The sequence below is a fragment of the Trichechus manatus genome, unplaced genomic scaffold (genome assembly GCF_000243295.1).
Source record: "Trichechus manatus latirostris isolate Lorelei unplaced genomic scaffold, TriManLat1.0 scaffold00106, whole genome shotgun sequence".
NCBI lineage: Eukaryota > Metazoa > Chordata > Mammalia > Sirenia > Trichechidae > Trichechus > Trichechus manatus.
In genome coordinates, this window is record NW_004444042.1 from 10,030,726 (window position 1) to 10,045,315 (window position 14,590).

The 14,590-nt window shown below is 53.3% G+C and overlaps 1 protein-coding gene across 1 annotated transcript in view; it reads right to left on the bottom strand.

Moving 5' to 3' along the window:
- ADAMTS14 (ADAM metallopeptidase with thrombospondin type 1 motif 14) overlaps positions 1–14,590 on the bottom strand; it is a 106,759-nt gene that overhangs the window by 11,839 nt on the left and 80,330 nt on the right. The window contains 9 exon segments of the mRNA XM_012557502.1: positions 609–829; positions 2,105–2,185; positions 3,214–3,337; positions 3,747–3,880; positions 6,778–6,953; positions 9,302–9,450; positions 11,828–11,941; positions 13,343–13,475; positions 14,510–14,588. Coding sequence (XP_012412956.1) covers positions 609–829; positions 2,105–2,185; positions 3,214–3,337; positions 3,747–3,880; positions 6,778–6,953; positions 9,302–9,450; positions 11,828–11,941; positions 13,343–13,475; positions 14,510–14,588 — 1,211 coding nt within the window.

A 14,590-nucleotide genomic window follows, 5' to 3' on the forward strand; every position in this document is an offset into this window, starting at 1 on the left:
CTAGAGTCAAGGACACTGCAAACACAGCTGCCTTGGCCTGGTCTGCTGGGTTAACAACTCTGCTCCACCAGCCCTGCCCATGGTCTCGAGGTAGGGAGGAGGAGGGGTTGGGCGGGCAGAGGTGGGCCTAGTCAGGACAGTGGCTGGTCCCCCTCTCAGGAGGTGGGCAGTGGTCAGTCAGCATCCTCAGTCAGCTGTCCTACAGGTCCAAGGAGCCCCTCCTGATCTCACTTGTTGGCAAACTGTCCATGTCCCTCCTGCCCCCCAGAGGGCTCCCCCCAGGTCCCACTTCTGACCTGCATTAAGGAGGACAGAATCCCTGTGTGTGGTGTCCTCTAGTGTGACATTGAGAAAACTGTTTCCTTTTCCCTCCTCACTTGCCATGCTGGGGCAAGGGGTTGTTTAGTCTCTGGGTACAAATGAGGAGCCTGGCCCCGGATGGCGGGTGACTTGGCCTCGGCCTAGGCTGCTGATGACACTGGAATGGCCCATGCCAGCTCAGCAGTGGGGACAGTGAAGTAGGGGGACAGGCTGGGGCAGCAAAGGCAGTCTGGAGAGCAAAGGGCAGCTCCCAGCCGAGTCCTGCCATGGGGCCCAGCACCAGCCACCCTGCCCTGGCTGCATTCTTGCTTCTGACACAGGAGGGGTGGGCAGCAGGGGCTCACCAGGACAGCGATGGCTTCGGGCAGGGGCCCACTGGTCTTGAGGCTTTCCTTGGCGTCCTCCACCACATACTCCCACTCTAGGCCCATTGCCAGGAAGGTCCGGCTCGTGGTGTCCTTGCCCTTGGGGTTGAGGATGAAGCTGCCTGTGACCTGGTTCTTCACCGCTGGGCGGGGGGAGAGGGTCACACAGATTTCTATTCCCCTCGACGGGCGCATGAGCCAGTCCCTCCTAGGGGGCCCGTGAATATGACATTCAAGACTTTCCCAGAGGGACCCTTGGGCCACCCCTGCCTACCTGCCTCTCCTCCCACCTGAGCCCTCCCCAGTCAGTCAGGTCACCATACTGTCCCCAAAGACACCATCCCTGCCTCTGGATCCTGGCGTACATCATCTCTCACACTACAGTAATTGTTCTTAATTTTAATTCTATTGATTTAACTTTTGGGGGTGTTTAAAATTCTAATCGGTCTTGGCTTTACTGTGTAACCTTTATAAGCATAAAGGGTAGACACCTAGTTAGTGACTATGTGTTAAGTATCATTATAATAGAATTAATTTAAGGGCCCATGTGGTAGACTGCAAAAATGGCTATAAATCTCCCATTCCGGTATAGTGCCCCTTTTGTACTTTGACTTTACCACTGTTTCCATCAAGAGAGAGTCTGTTTTTCTACTCCTTGAATCTGGGCTTGACCATGTGACTTGCTTTGGCCAATGGGACATTAGAAAACATGATGCAAGCAAAGACTTGAAAAGTGTACACTGGTGCTTGCCTTCTCTTGCTACTCCCGAGGATCATGTGACATATACTATGTAAATAATCCCAGGCTGGCCTGCCAGAGACAAGGCCCTGTCACCCCAGCTGACAGCCAGTACCAACAATCAGACATGTGGGTGAGACTATCCTAGACCAACCCTCAACAGACCCGCCTGCTGACTGCATTCTCATAAGCGAGTGCAACTGAGACTAGCAGAAGAATCACCCAGCAGAACCCAGCCCAAATTGCTGACTCACAGAATCACAGCAATAAACAATCATTATTTGAAATCATTAAGTTTTGCGGTGGTATGATATGCAGTTCACTTTAAAACGGTTAATTTAATGTTATGTGACTTCACCTCAATTTAAAAAAAAAAGTTAACTGATACAGTCAGTGAAAATGGTTTTTCTTTAAAAAGCATCCATGTGCTCAAGAAACTGGTAACAGTGGTTGCCCTGGGGAAGGAAAGTGAGAGGCTGGGGACAGGGCCATGAGGTGGATTCTTCACTGGATCCCCTTTTATACCTTTGAAATGTGAACCATGTGAATGGGTTACCTACTCGATATCAATTTAAAAATAAATTTTAAAAGAGCCTCTGCCCATTATTCAAGTTTGCAAAATCCCTGTGCACTAGAGTCCTGTCCTGTCCAGTGAACCTCCTCAGACGCCAGCACTCACCAATGCGGTGGGGGACCTTCTCCAGCTCCTGGATCAGAATGTGCCTGGCGCCCGCTGGAATCTGCACCAGCTTGAGAGCTCCTGCCAGAGAGGAAGATCCGGAAGAGAAGAGAGCACTCTCAGCTGAGGGACCTTCCACACAGTACCCTATCCCCGGGTACCCAGGGCTCTAAAGCTCCAGGAAACATTTCATTTGATCACCGAACCTCTCTGAACCTCAGTTCCCTCATCTGTAAAATAGGGTTGGGACCTTCTCCACAAGGCTGTTGTGAGGATCAAATGAGATGTTCTAGTTTAAAGTGCCCTGTAAACTCGAAAGGGCTGTACGTGTGTGTGTTGGTTGCTATTATTTCCCATTTTCTTGACCCTCCTCTTTCTCTCACTTCTGCCCTTTCCCCTCCTTTCTTCTTCCCGGACTTCTTGTCTCCTGTTTTTTCTCAGACCTCAAACCACTGTAGGATTTGGAGGAGGCAGGCTGTGAAGACTCAGCAGGGCTGCCCTGGCCCCATGGCCCTCCCCACCAGAGGCCTGGAAGTTAGCCCTTCTCAGAGTCACCAACCTTGCCTCCGCCTCCTACAAGAAGAGGCAAGGCAAAGCTGTAACATCCCCAAACGGGAAATATTCAGTTCATACTAAAGTGTAAAGGACTAATCCCTGGCCCTTTTCAATATCAAGTTTGGCTAGATTGGAGTTGAAAAAGGAAGTCAGAGGCACCAGGTGTTCAAAGCAGGAGGTAATACAGGTCTAAAAAAAAAAAAAAAAAAAGGTGAGGGAGAAGAGAGAATAAAATTACCAGTCCAGCCTGGGCTGCACCTTCAGACCTGTCTGATCCCTCACTCCCACCAACCACCCAGGAAGGAAGAGATGGTTGAGCTCCTAGCACAACACATCACCTAGCAGAAATACGCATCTCTGAGCTACTAAGCCCCAAATGTGGGCAGCAGCACATCCAGAAGATGAGGTCACTAGCTGTAACTCCCAGCTCACACTGGCTCCAGGGCCCCTTCCTGCCAGCTCAAGGAGGAGGGCCCACCTGAGGGACCCTGGCTGGGCCAGAACTGCAGTGCCTCCTCCTGGCTGCCCCCAGCCCATGCCCGCAGCCTGCTCACCTGCCTGCTTGGAGGCCTTGCCCAGCGTTCCCTTCACGGTCCTGCAGTGAGAGTTGTCACCACCGCACACTCCACACTTGTCATCTGCCTTCATTGACCCAACCTCCTTGTCACAGCCGACGGGCTGAGGCCAGAGGTGAGGTCAGTGGGAAGAGGTCCCCTGCCCACCGTGGCCCCTCCTTGCAGCCCCCAGACCCCAGCCATCTGATGGTAGTGTACCCGTGCCCAGCCATGAGAGTGAGAGGAGCCCCCGACCAAGAGCATCTCTGAACAGGCTCTCTGCGAGCTCGCCACGACAAGGGCAAGGCCTTGAACCTGACGTGGTAATGGTTCCTGCTGGCTCCTCTCCCCTCGAATGGGGCTGAGCAGTAACCCCTTTCCAGCATGCCAGGGTTCTGAGGATCAAAGGGGTGTCACGGTGGGGAAGGCGAGGCAATGGTCACCTAGCTTGGGAGCAGAAGCAGGGGCAGGCCACACAGCCCTCCCGGTCTCCACGTACAGGCAGAGGGTGGGCGCTGGGGGTGGGCACCTACCACGCACTCGCCACGGGCGCAGAGGCTGTAGGGGTCTCGGTAGCTGCAGCGTGTCCCGTCATGGACCACCTGGTTCATGAACACCACGTCGCCTGTGTCCACCGACTGGCAGATCAGCTCACATTTCTGGGCATCTATGGGGAAAGCAGCCACCCTGAGCCCCCAGCTGGGCTCTGAGGATGGGGGCTGGCCCAGGAGGACACTGGCACTTGGTCCCCACAGGAAGCCCAGGGCCAGCTCGGGCAGGGGCGGGAGCAGTGGCTGTGGAGTTGGGAGTTAAAAATCCCTGCTACGTCACTTATTTACTAGCCATGTGACCTTGGGCAAATTGTCTGGCGTCTCTGAGCCTCAGATCCCTATTTTTAGTATCTCTGTTCAGCAAAATGCCACAGCAGGTTATTGAGAAAAATCAAATGATAAAATAATAACAACAACAAAGGAATAAGCCAACACTAAGTGAATGCTTACTGTGTACCAGATACTTCCAAAGCTGTACACACCCTTGACATACCTCTTTAAATGCCTTTCATGAATTAACTCATTTAAACCTCTCAGAATTCCAAGAGGTTGGGTCCAGGATTACAGAGGAGGAAAATGAGGACCAGAGAGGTTAAGGAACTTTCTCAAGGCCACACAGCCACACAGTAAGTGGTGGAGGCAGGATTCTAACCCAGGCAGTCTGCTTGAGTCCTGCTCTGAAGCCTACATATACTTCACTGGTCATGTGTATGATGGAGAGTGTGTCTGAACATGTCTAAACATTAAAAGGCCCTGTGAAAGTAGGTAGAACAGTGGTCTGTATTCGGGTTTTTAAAATGGAGTAGCAATGAGGGAGGAAAGAGGGCCCTTTCCGGCTCTAACAGTGAAATGTTCTCTTCTCTATCTGGGCTATTGATATCCTAAAAAGGAGAATCCAGAGAACATATAAACAATTGCTATGCTTTTTAGAAAAAAAGGAGGGTGGGGCTTAGCTAACTTCCTGGAATTTGTCTCAAAGTCCTGGGAAAAGCTCAAACCCAGCTGCCCCACTGGCCTCTGAGCCCTTTCCCTACCCATGTTGCGGTTGCTTGTTTGGGTTCTGAGTGGATCTGGAAGGCTTTCAAAGCAAGCCCCTGCCTCAGTAAGATTTCAAAGAATGGCTCCCTGTTCCTGGTCCCTGGGATCCTGTGATACTTGGTGACTTCTTGCCTCCAGCACTAGGGACTCAAGCCACTACATCCAAAGTTGCCTGGATTTCATGCACAGGCAGCAGACTCCTGGGGGGCCTGGGCTGGGTGAGGCTCAAACCCACCAGAACTCAGGCAGGCCTCTGACCAGTGCACCCTGGGCAGACAGGTCTCTGGTTCGCAATGGAAGCTGGTGGCAGTGGCAAGGGGTTGGTGAGCTCCCCAGAGTGGGAGGAATCCAAACAGAGGGAGGCATCCCCTGCAAGGATGCTCTGGAGTTTGTGCCCTGGCTTCAAATGGACAATCTTCCCACTGGAAGATTCTGTGTTGCTAAATGAGAGGTAAAGAGCTTAGGGCCCTGTGGTATGATGCTTTGCAGCCAGGGCTACGAAGAGGCTCCCCAGGCTCAGGAGAGGCAAGGGGTTCTAACCGGAGCTGTCTGAGGCTGAGGGCTGCGGGGTAGATGGATGAGTGTTCATCCATAAGGGCCCAAGAAAGGCTGGGGAACTGCTCCTCAGGGCCTCCTGGCCAGGAGCGAAAGAGGTGGGATTAGGTGCCATTAAAGTCCCTTCCAGTCTGAAGGCTCGAAGACACCATGAATCCCAGCCCTTCCCCGGCTTATCTTGGCCACTCTGGGAGCCACCTCTGGAGATGCTTAAAACCAGGTGGCAATGGCACCAGCATGGACCCAAGTTTAGAGCCTCTCTGCGTGAGTCCCAAGGCCTGTGTCTATCCCAGCACAGCCCAGAGGGCTCGGCAGAAGAAACCCACAGGGTCTCTTCTGCCTGTGTTTCAAATCACCTTCAATGTTACTCAACAGTTGCTCAAACAGTAACCCAATTTTACCAGTCACCGTGGGGTCGACTCCGACTCAGGCGACTCCATGTGTGTCAGAGTCGAACTGTGCTCCATAGGGTTTTCAGGAAGTAGATCACCAAGCCTTCCTTCCAAGGCACCTCTCGGTGGACTCGAACCGACAACCTTTCAGTTAGTAGCTGAGTGCATTAATTATTTGTACCACCCAGGGGAACCAATTAGTAACATAATTTGTGAAGCCTAAAATAACAATATGTAACAGGACTGAGTTTTCCAGGACCCTGGTTGTGTAAAGTGAGGGGTACTCCCACCTGTACAGTGCCATGGGCAAGTAAGGACAGATGTCTGAAAGCCACCCAACCCCAACAGCCAGCAGTGCTGCCTGCATCCATGGCACCTCAGGGTGAAGTGTCCTTTCCTCAAGACAGGCAGTCCCCAGTTACAGATGTTCTACTTACACAGACAAGTCTACTGGCCCTTTAATGTTATGTAAATTTGCCCTCGCTTTGAAATGACTGAATCAACCCTTACTCACAGCAAATTCTTGATCACAAGCACCTCCTGCTGCATGGGCAGCTTTTAAATCATTGAAAAGGCTTCGAGCCTTCTTTTGCACTAAAGTAAGGCTAAATAAGAACCATATGCACCTGTTCCGACTTACCCACAAGTTCGACTTAAAGACTTAAAGACACAGTTAGGAACGGATCTCGTTCATAACCTGGGGACTGCCTGTACTCACATCTGCTAGGAACTGTCATAATAAATGTACAAGTCAAAGACGACATTGATGAAGACAGTGCCCCCAGAGGTAAGCAATGAACAGGCCGTATAATGGTACATGGTAACCTGCCTACTTCAATGTCCCTTTCAATGCCCCGACTGTCCCTCCACCCTCACTGGTAAGTCCAGGCAGGTTCCCAGCTGCTGTAGCTGGAAAACGGTGGGAGGCCCTGCTTGAGAAGACGTGGGCCCAGCAGATGCCCCAGGGAACTGGGGGGTGGGGGACCAACGCTGGGGGTGGTGCGGTAGGGGAAGCAGGGCCTGCTCACCATCCTCAGGCTCGTAGGGGACCCAGTTGTGCTTGGTGTTCTGGTGGGTGTAGTAGGAGTTGCGTTTGGCACACTGCTGGGCACGGAAGTCCTCATAGGGCCCCGGGCACTCCTCACTGTTGCAGACCTGGTACTCGAACATGGGCCCTGAGCACGAGCGGCCTCCATAGGCTGGGCTGGGGCAGACACAGAGAGACCGATGACCTTGCTGGCTGGGAAGGTGAGACTGAGGAGGGCTGGGGAGGGCTGGGCGTCCATATGGCCACCAGGGGCAGTTCAGCCTTTTGGAGTAGCACAAAACAAGGCTCCACTAACTTATAAACTGGAGAGTGACCCCCGCCGACTGCTCCCTGACTGCTCTACCCTTCCTCCTATTCCACTATGTGTGCATGTGTGTGTGTCAATAAATGACCCAACTACTCCTATTTATACCCGCCTCCATTTACTACCTTCAAACAATAAGGAGTGGTAGAGAGACACTTGGGTTTGGAGTCAGAAGAGCTGGTTTCTGAGTCCTGGCTGTGCAGCCTTGGGCAAGTCACTTAACTTTGCTGTGCCTTACTTTCCCCTGTAAAAGAGGGACCACAATACCCTTTCCTTTACCTACTGCCTGGCATGTCTATGAAGAATAAATAAGAAAAGGTATTTTAAAGCCATCAACACTTCCTTCTCCATTAAGTTAAAAGGGCTGGGTAAGATTATTGAAAAAAGCACCCAAGTGCATGAAGTTAATAGTACCCAGCTCACAGAGCTGCTAGGAGAATTACATGGGCTTATGCACCCAAGTGGGGCCCTGGTGGCACAGTGCTTAAGAGGTTGGCTGCTAACCAAAGGTCAGCAGTTCAAATCCACCAGCCACTTCTTGTAAGCCCTATGGGGCAGTTCTACTCTGCCCTATAGGGTTGCTATGAGTCCTAATCAACTCCACGGCAATCAGGTTTATGCACCTAAGTGCTTAGCATCGTATCTGGCACAGAGAAAGTGCTCACTACATTGTAATAATAATCATTATAACAACAGCTACCATTTATTAAATGCTTAATCTGTGCTGCCATGGTGTTGAGAGTACACATATTATTTCATTTAAACTTCATAAAATAAAAAGTTATTGCAGAGGAGGACCACAATAAACGGTAGCTCTGGCCAAGCAGATAACTGTTTGACCTGGCTGTGAGGGCTGGTTTACTGGAGCAGGCACTGCTGCGCCTTTCTGCACCTTGGCCTTTGTAACACCCACAGGTGGAAGTTACAGGCAGCTCACTTTTGCTCATATTTCTAACAGGTCAATATGGCCATCTGACAAAGGAACAGCTTGCTTCAACAGCTAGTGAGCTGCCCATCTCTGGAGGTAAACAAATGGCATAAATGGCCATTCCTGAGGCTGCTGGGGGGAGGATGACCGCTCTATAGCCACCGGGATTCCAGAAGTCTGGAGTTCTGCTGTACTCAGCCCTCAGCATTGTGAAAGGGTCGGGCCGTGTCCTGTCTGTGTGGAGGTTCAGAATCCCTCGTTTCTGGAGCCTGGGCCAGCCGCCATCTCTCATGAGGCTGCTCTGAGCAGGCTGCTTCAGTTTGGGAGACGGAGGCCATGGAGGACTAGGGCTGAGAAGTTCTAAAACATGGAGCGGATGAGGAGGGAGAGATGGACTTCTCCCCAGAATGCTGAAATTTGGAGAGGTGGGAAGAGGATTTCATGTTAGAAAGAGGGAAGTTAAGAATAATGAAAACAAGTTTTGCTTCGTGTGGTAGAGAACAAACTGAGGGGAGTCATTCTCTCAGGGCATGGCCACTGAGAATTAAAAAAAAAAAAAAAAATGAAAACACCGTTGCTGTCGAGTCAATTCCAACTTCTGGCGACCTCATGTGTTACAGAGTAGAACTGCTCCATAGGGTTTTCTTGGCTGTAATCTTTACGGAAGCAAGTTATCAGGCCTTTTTTCCGTGGCGCCGCAAGGTAGGTTCAACCTTTAGGTTAGTTGTTGAGCGTGAACTGTCCCAGCCAGCAGCCTTACTGAGAGTTTAGATCAGTGTTTTCTCAATGTTTAGCCTGGAACCCTGGTGGCATACTGGTTAAGAGTTCAGCTGCTAACTAAAAGGTCAGCAGTTCAAATCCACCAGGTGCTCCTTGGAAACCCTGTAGCGCAGTTCTAACCCTGTCCTATAGGGTCACTATGAGTCGGAATTCACTCTACGGCACTGGGTCTGGGTTGTTTTGGTTTAGCCTGAGGGCCAGATCACAAAGGGTTTGTTAAACAGGCGGACTCCTGGGCCCACCCGACTCTCTGGGGAATCTTCTGCACACAACTAAGAATCTCTGGCCCAGACACATTCACGGACGTCGACCCAATGGGTCATTAACCAGTGCAGGTGGCAGTGATCTGCCCCCCACATTTTTGGGTCCTCACCCATTAGAATGCACAAGCACCTACATCCTCCCTTGCCCCGTCCCCTCAGTGCCTTCCCCCCCAGCCTCTCACCCTTGGGAGGGGTCCCTTGGCCTGCCCGCCCAGCCAAGCACACTCACGGGGGGCTGTCACAGCTCCGGCTGCGGGATTGCACGCCACTCCCACATGACCGTGAGCATGATCCAAACTTGGTCCACGAGCTCCAGCCTCCATCCTGGCCGTACATCTGCTCCGGAGACTTCCAGATGCAGTAACCTTTGAAGCACCACTGGGGTGGAGCAGAGGGTGTGAGGTCATCCGGCAGCTACTGCTGCCTGGCCTGCCATGGAGAGGGCCCACGGGCACCCAGCCTGGCTGGTGGGCACCAGGGGGGAGCCCAAAGACAGGGGAAGGGAAAGGGGCGAGCAAGCTTTGAGAGGAGAGATTAAGAGCACACTTTGCTTTTGGTTAGACAGGAGTCCAGTCTTGCCCTGAGCTGTGCACACTTCGGCAAATGGCTTACCTTTCTGAGCCTATTCCTCAACTGTAAAGTGTAGTGTTTTACATAGCCCTCTGTAAATGGTAGTCCGAAAACCAAACCCATTGCCTATAGGACAGAGTACAACTCCCCCACAGGGTTTCCAAGGAGCGCCTGGTGGATTCGAACTGCCGACCTTTTGGTTAGCAGCTGAGCTCTTAACCACTACGTCACCAGGATTTCCGTAAACGGTAGTGGCTATTATTAACGATGATAACAAGTGTGCAATTATTTGTTCATCATCTCGAGAGACTGGAATAAAGTGCTAGTGGGAGAGAGAAGACACAATCTCCCCACATTATCGGGAGTTGATCTTGGCTCCATACCTCGAAATCACCTTCCAGAAGCCACTGGCAGCCAAGCCTGTCATATGGGGAGGGAGTATGTGCACTCGAGTTAGAGACAGGTTCGAGTCTCAGCTCGGTCACTTACATGCTGTGTGTGGCTTTGGCATAATTTACTTCACCTTGCTGAGCCTCAGTTTACACACTTGTTAAATGTAACTGTTTTAAACACTAAAGGCAATAACACCCACAAAGCACTTGGCACAGGGCCAGTCTCGAAGCAGGCCTCAACCGGAGTCAACTCTCCTCCCCCTTCCTGCAGGGCAACAGGGAAGAAATACAGAACTCTGTCTTTTTCAAGAGATTTTCTATAGGGTCGCTGTGAGTCAGAATCAACTCCACGGCAATGGGTTTGGGTTTGGGTTTGGGTTTTGTACTTAACCTTGGAATCACCTTGGGAGCTTATAAAACTCTAGCTGCCTGGCCTTCACCCCAGACCAATGTAGTCAGAATCTCTAGCGGTAGGGATTTTTCAAAATGCTTTAATGAGGTATAATTTACATACCATAAAAGTCACTCATGTAAGTGTACAATTCAAGGATTTTTAGTAAATTTACAGAGTTATGCAACTATCATCACCACCCAATTTTAGAACATTTCCATTGCCCCCCAAAAATCCCTCATGCCCGTCTGCAGTCACTCCCTGTTCTGGGTGGGTGGGGGGATTTTTAAAGCTACCCAGAGGATTCCAGTATGCAGCTAAAACTGAGAATCACTGATTAGCTGTTATGTCAAATTGTGGCTGGAGAGCGCCTGGAGCTTTGAAAATGCCTGGGAAAACTCAGGAGGTAGAAACACCTGTGCAGATGTAACCAGTCTTTTGGCACCAGCTGGCCAGGGGTAGGGCTCACAGGAGCAGGAAAGGCCCATCCCTGTGTCAAGGGGTACACCCCCAGGGCAGGCATGAGAGGGAGGTGCCTGTGATGAGGGCAGAGGGCAGGCAGGAGGGGGCGAGCAAACTACAGCCACCTGTGGCTGGGCTCACAGCTGATGCTGAACCATAATCGTGCCCCTGCCTCTTAATGTCCCGTATCTTCAGAGCTTGCAGATGCTCTGACATGATTCAGAACTGAGAGGTGGGAAGGATGCCTGGTCAGGGGTCCGTGGGTCTGGAGGAGTCCAGTGACTGGCCCACACAGTGATGGAGGGCACAAGGGCAGGGCCAGCAATATTGCAAAGGTGATTCTGGACCCCAGCTCAGGGCTCTCGGACGCAGCCATGACGTCCCCCTGGTAAATGAACCCCAGCACCCACACATGCATGAGAGAGCAGCACGTGCCAGGAAATACGTGAAAAGGCAGATGTGTGTGTGCTGGGGGGAGGAACAGAGGCACATGTGTGGGAGAAACAGACATAGTGTGAGAAGGGGGTGGGAAGGTTGGCAGGGCACCTGGAATGTCCCCTCCATCCCTTCTCTGCTATTGACTCCCTGTTCTGTGACCTCAGACAAGTTCCTTGAGCTCTTTAGGCCTCATTCTCCCCATCTGTAAAATGGGAGTAAGCATGCCTGCCAAATGGACTATGAGAAAATGTCAAACTTGGCAAAGAACTAGAAGCAAAGGACTGCAGGGTTAAAGGGCATGGAAGCGCATGAAAGGAAAGGGCATGAGTACATATGAGTACATGTGAAGGCTCCATGCATAACTATCTGTACTCTGGGTACTCCCCTGCTCTCTAGCACTGCCCACCCCCACATTTCATTTACACACTTAGTGGGGGGCAGTGGGTACCCTGGACCTGCACCCCAGGAAGGGTCCCCTGCTGCTGCCCAGTCCCGCAGGTACCTTGCCTGGCGCGCACTCGGTCCCGTCCAGCGGGGGCCCCTTCTTGGTCTTGCAGAAGTACGGGTTATCAGGGTGGCTGCACCACAGCTGCCTGCAGGGCTCAAAGGTCCTGAACTGTGTGGCAAGGGGAACCAGGGTCACCAGGCTGGCTGGCTCTGCAGCTGTGGCCAGGTGTCCATGGGGGTAAAGGGCAGTGATGGGGAGAGGAGGGTGTGATGGGTGCTGGGGCCCAGTGCACTGCGAGGCAGGCAGAGGGGCCCGGCAACCAGAGCCCCACACCCTCAAGCTCAACTCTACCCCAAGTGCCCACGGCCTAAAGCAACCCCCGTCCCCTCCAACAGCGCATGGAGAAGGGACCCAGCCACAGCCCAAACTGCCCTGTCCCCTTCCTAAGCCCTTCCTCCCTGCCTATGCAGAAACCTCTCTGTAACTGATCTGGGACCAAGGTTTGGGGCTCTGGGGAGGTCTAGGCCCACCCACAACCCCTGAGCCCTGTGTGAGTGGGAGGCAGTGAGGGGCTGCAGGTCGCAGCACCCAGACAAAGGTTGAGGACACCCAGTGATGGCAGAGGGTGGTAACCATATGCCTCAGACTGTCCAGGAAAGCCTCGACTGCCTTAATATTCTCTCCTGTGATTCCCTGCCAGCCACACCAGCATCCTACAAATACCAGCATTTGGGCATTTAAACCCCATGTCCCAGGCTGTTTCTCCACCCCGAAGCAGTGCTTTGTCACACCATGTGTCCCAGTGTGGCCTGGACAGTGGGGAAGGTGACTACTCACAGGGGCTCCTTGTGGTACCAGCAGGGCCTCCTGCTTCTGCAGGGGTGAGGAGGGGCCTGCATTTCCCAGATGGGGACTTGAGGCTCTCAGGTCACCAAGGCCCGCCTCCTCCAGAAAGCCCCACCCTGAGATGTCCCTTCTCGGAGCCTCAGCCCATGCCTCCCGGTCAGTGGCTGTTCTATCCTGGGCTGCTCTGTCTGATGCTCTGGCTCTCCCCTGCCCGGCCTTCAGGCTAGGGACAGGGTTGTGCCTCCTGGTATCTATCTCCCCAGGCACAGAGGGGAGCATGGAGTTGGCCCCCTGGAGAGAAGACAGGTGCGGGTATAGGGGAATTTCACTGGGGTAGGGAGTTAGCCCAAACATCCCACTAAACCCCTGAAGAGCAAGCGGTGGAAACAATTCCTCCACCAGGCCAGAGCCCAGCACCTGATCCGACACCCAGACTGCCCTGCAGATAAGTCACCAGCCCAGTCAGGCTCTCCTCAGCCCACTCTGTCCTACCTGGTTCACATCTTTCCCAGGGCAAAGGCATTCTCAAGCCACTGCACACACCTGCCCCCGACAGGTGCACCTGGACAGAGCACAGACGGGGCTGGGACCTGTTCACCCTGCACCCCCGTGGGGCCTGGCCAGCCCATCACCAGGCCACTAGGCCGGCTGAGTGGAAGGCGCTCTGTGAATGCCCAGCCTAGATCACAGGATATGGCCCTGGCAGAAGCCGTGGGCACTCACCGCCGCGCAGGTCTGGTACCCGGTGCCAAAGTCAAAGCGGCACTGCTCATCCATTGAGTAGTCGATCCCAGGCAACTCGGGGGGCCGGGGCCAGGCTGGCTCAAAGGGGTCATCCAGAAGACAGTCGTAGGAGCTGCCAGCAGAGACGGGGTGAGCCAGGCCCAGAGCAGAAACTCCCAAGCTCTCCTTTCCTAGGGGCTGGGGGGTTTCAATGAGCAAGGAACAAGGAAAGCCTGGAAGAGCCACTGGCATCGTGCAGCCACTGGCCCTGTGTGGAAGCTGGTTCTCCAGGAGTGGGTTGCCCTGAGTGCCCCCACGCCCACTCAGGACCTCGCATCCACCAGCGTCTGTGTCTGGAGGGGCGCCCAGGGACTAGGGCTAAGGCTTGGCTTGCAGCTGTCTTAGGGGGTCAGTTTTGCCCATGTTAGAGGGTTCCACTACAGCCAGGATGAAGGTTGCTTTGTGGACAATTTGGGGACCCACTTTGCATGGAGGGGAGAAGAAAAGTCAGCTCCCACTCAGGATGCACACTGGGCAGGTACCCTGCCCACTTCTGCCTCCACCCGGCCCCATGTAAATCCAGTCTGGTGCCCATTCTCAGGCCTCCTGAGTCTAAAACTTGTCCTGTACCTCCACCTCCCTGGAGGCCCCCAAAGTCGATCAGCAAGGCTGGGAACTGAGTGTGTGCTACTGGGGTTAAGGCTGGGGGGCTGAGGGGGACAAGCCCCTTCTCTGAGGCCTTGGGGACACAGTGGTACCCTATCCCCAGCCCAGCGGCTCCTAAAACTTCAGTGTGCATGAGTATTGCCTGAAGGGCTTGATGCATCCAGATTCCTAGGTCCAACCCCAGCAAAGAGTCTAATTTAGCATCTTGGATGGGGCAAGGGGATCTAGCTGAATTTTTAACAAGAATTCTATGCAAGTGGTCCCTAAGCACGCTTTGAAGCACTGGGCGAACCCTCCTGGGATGCTAAAGGGGGTGTTTTAGGCCAGGTTGGGTATGGGGTGGAGGGGGACTAGAAGAGTCACAGAAGGGTCAAGTAAGGCAGGGGGGTCGGTGGATGTGGAGGTGGGGGATGACTTGGGGCAGGCAGCCAACTGCATGGCCTCTGCTCTGAGCGGCAGGCTGCAAGCCCCATCCCGGCCCCGAGGGCGGAAGTGACCTACGGGAGGTAGCGGCTGAGCTCCAGCTTGCTGCAGCGGGACCAGTGGAAGCGGTGAAAGGCCGCCTGCACCAGGGGCGCCATG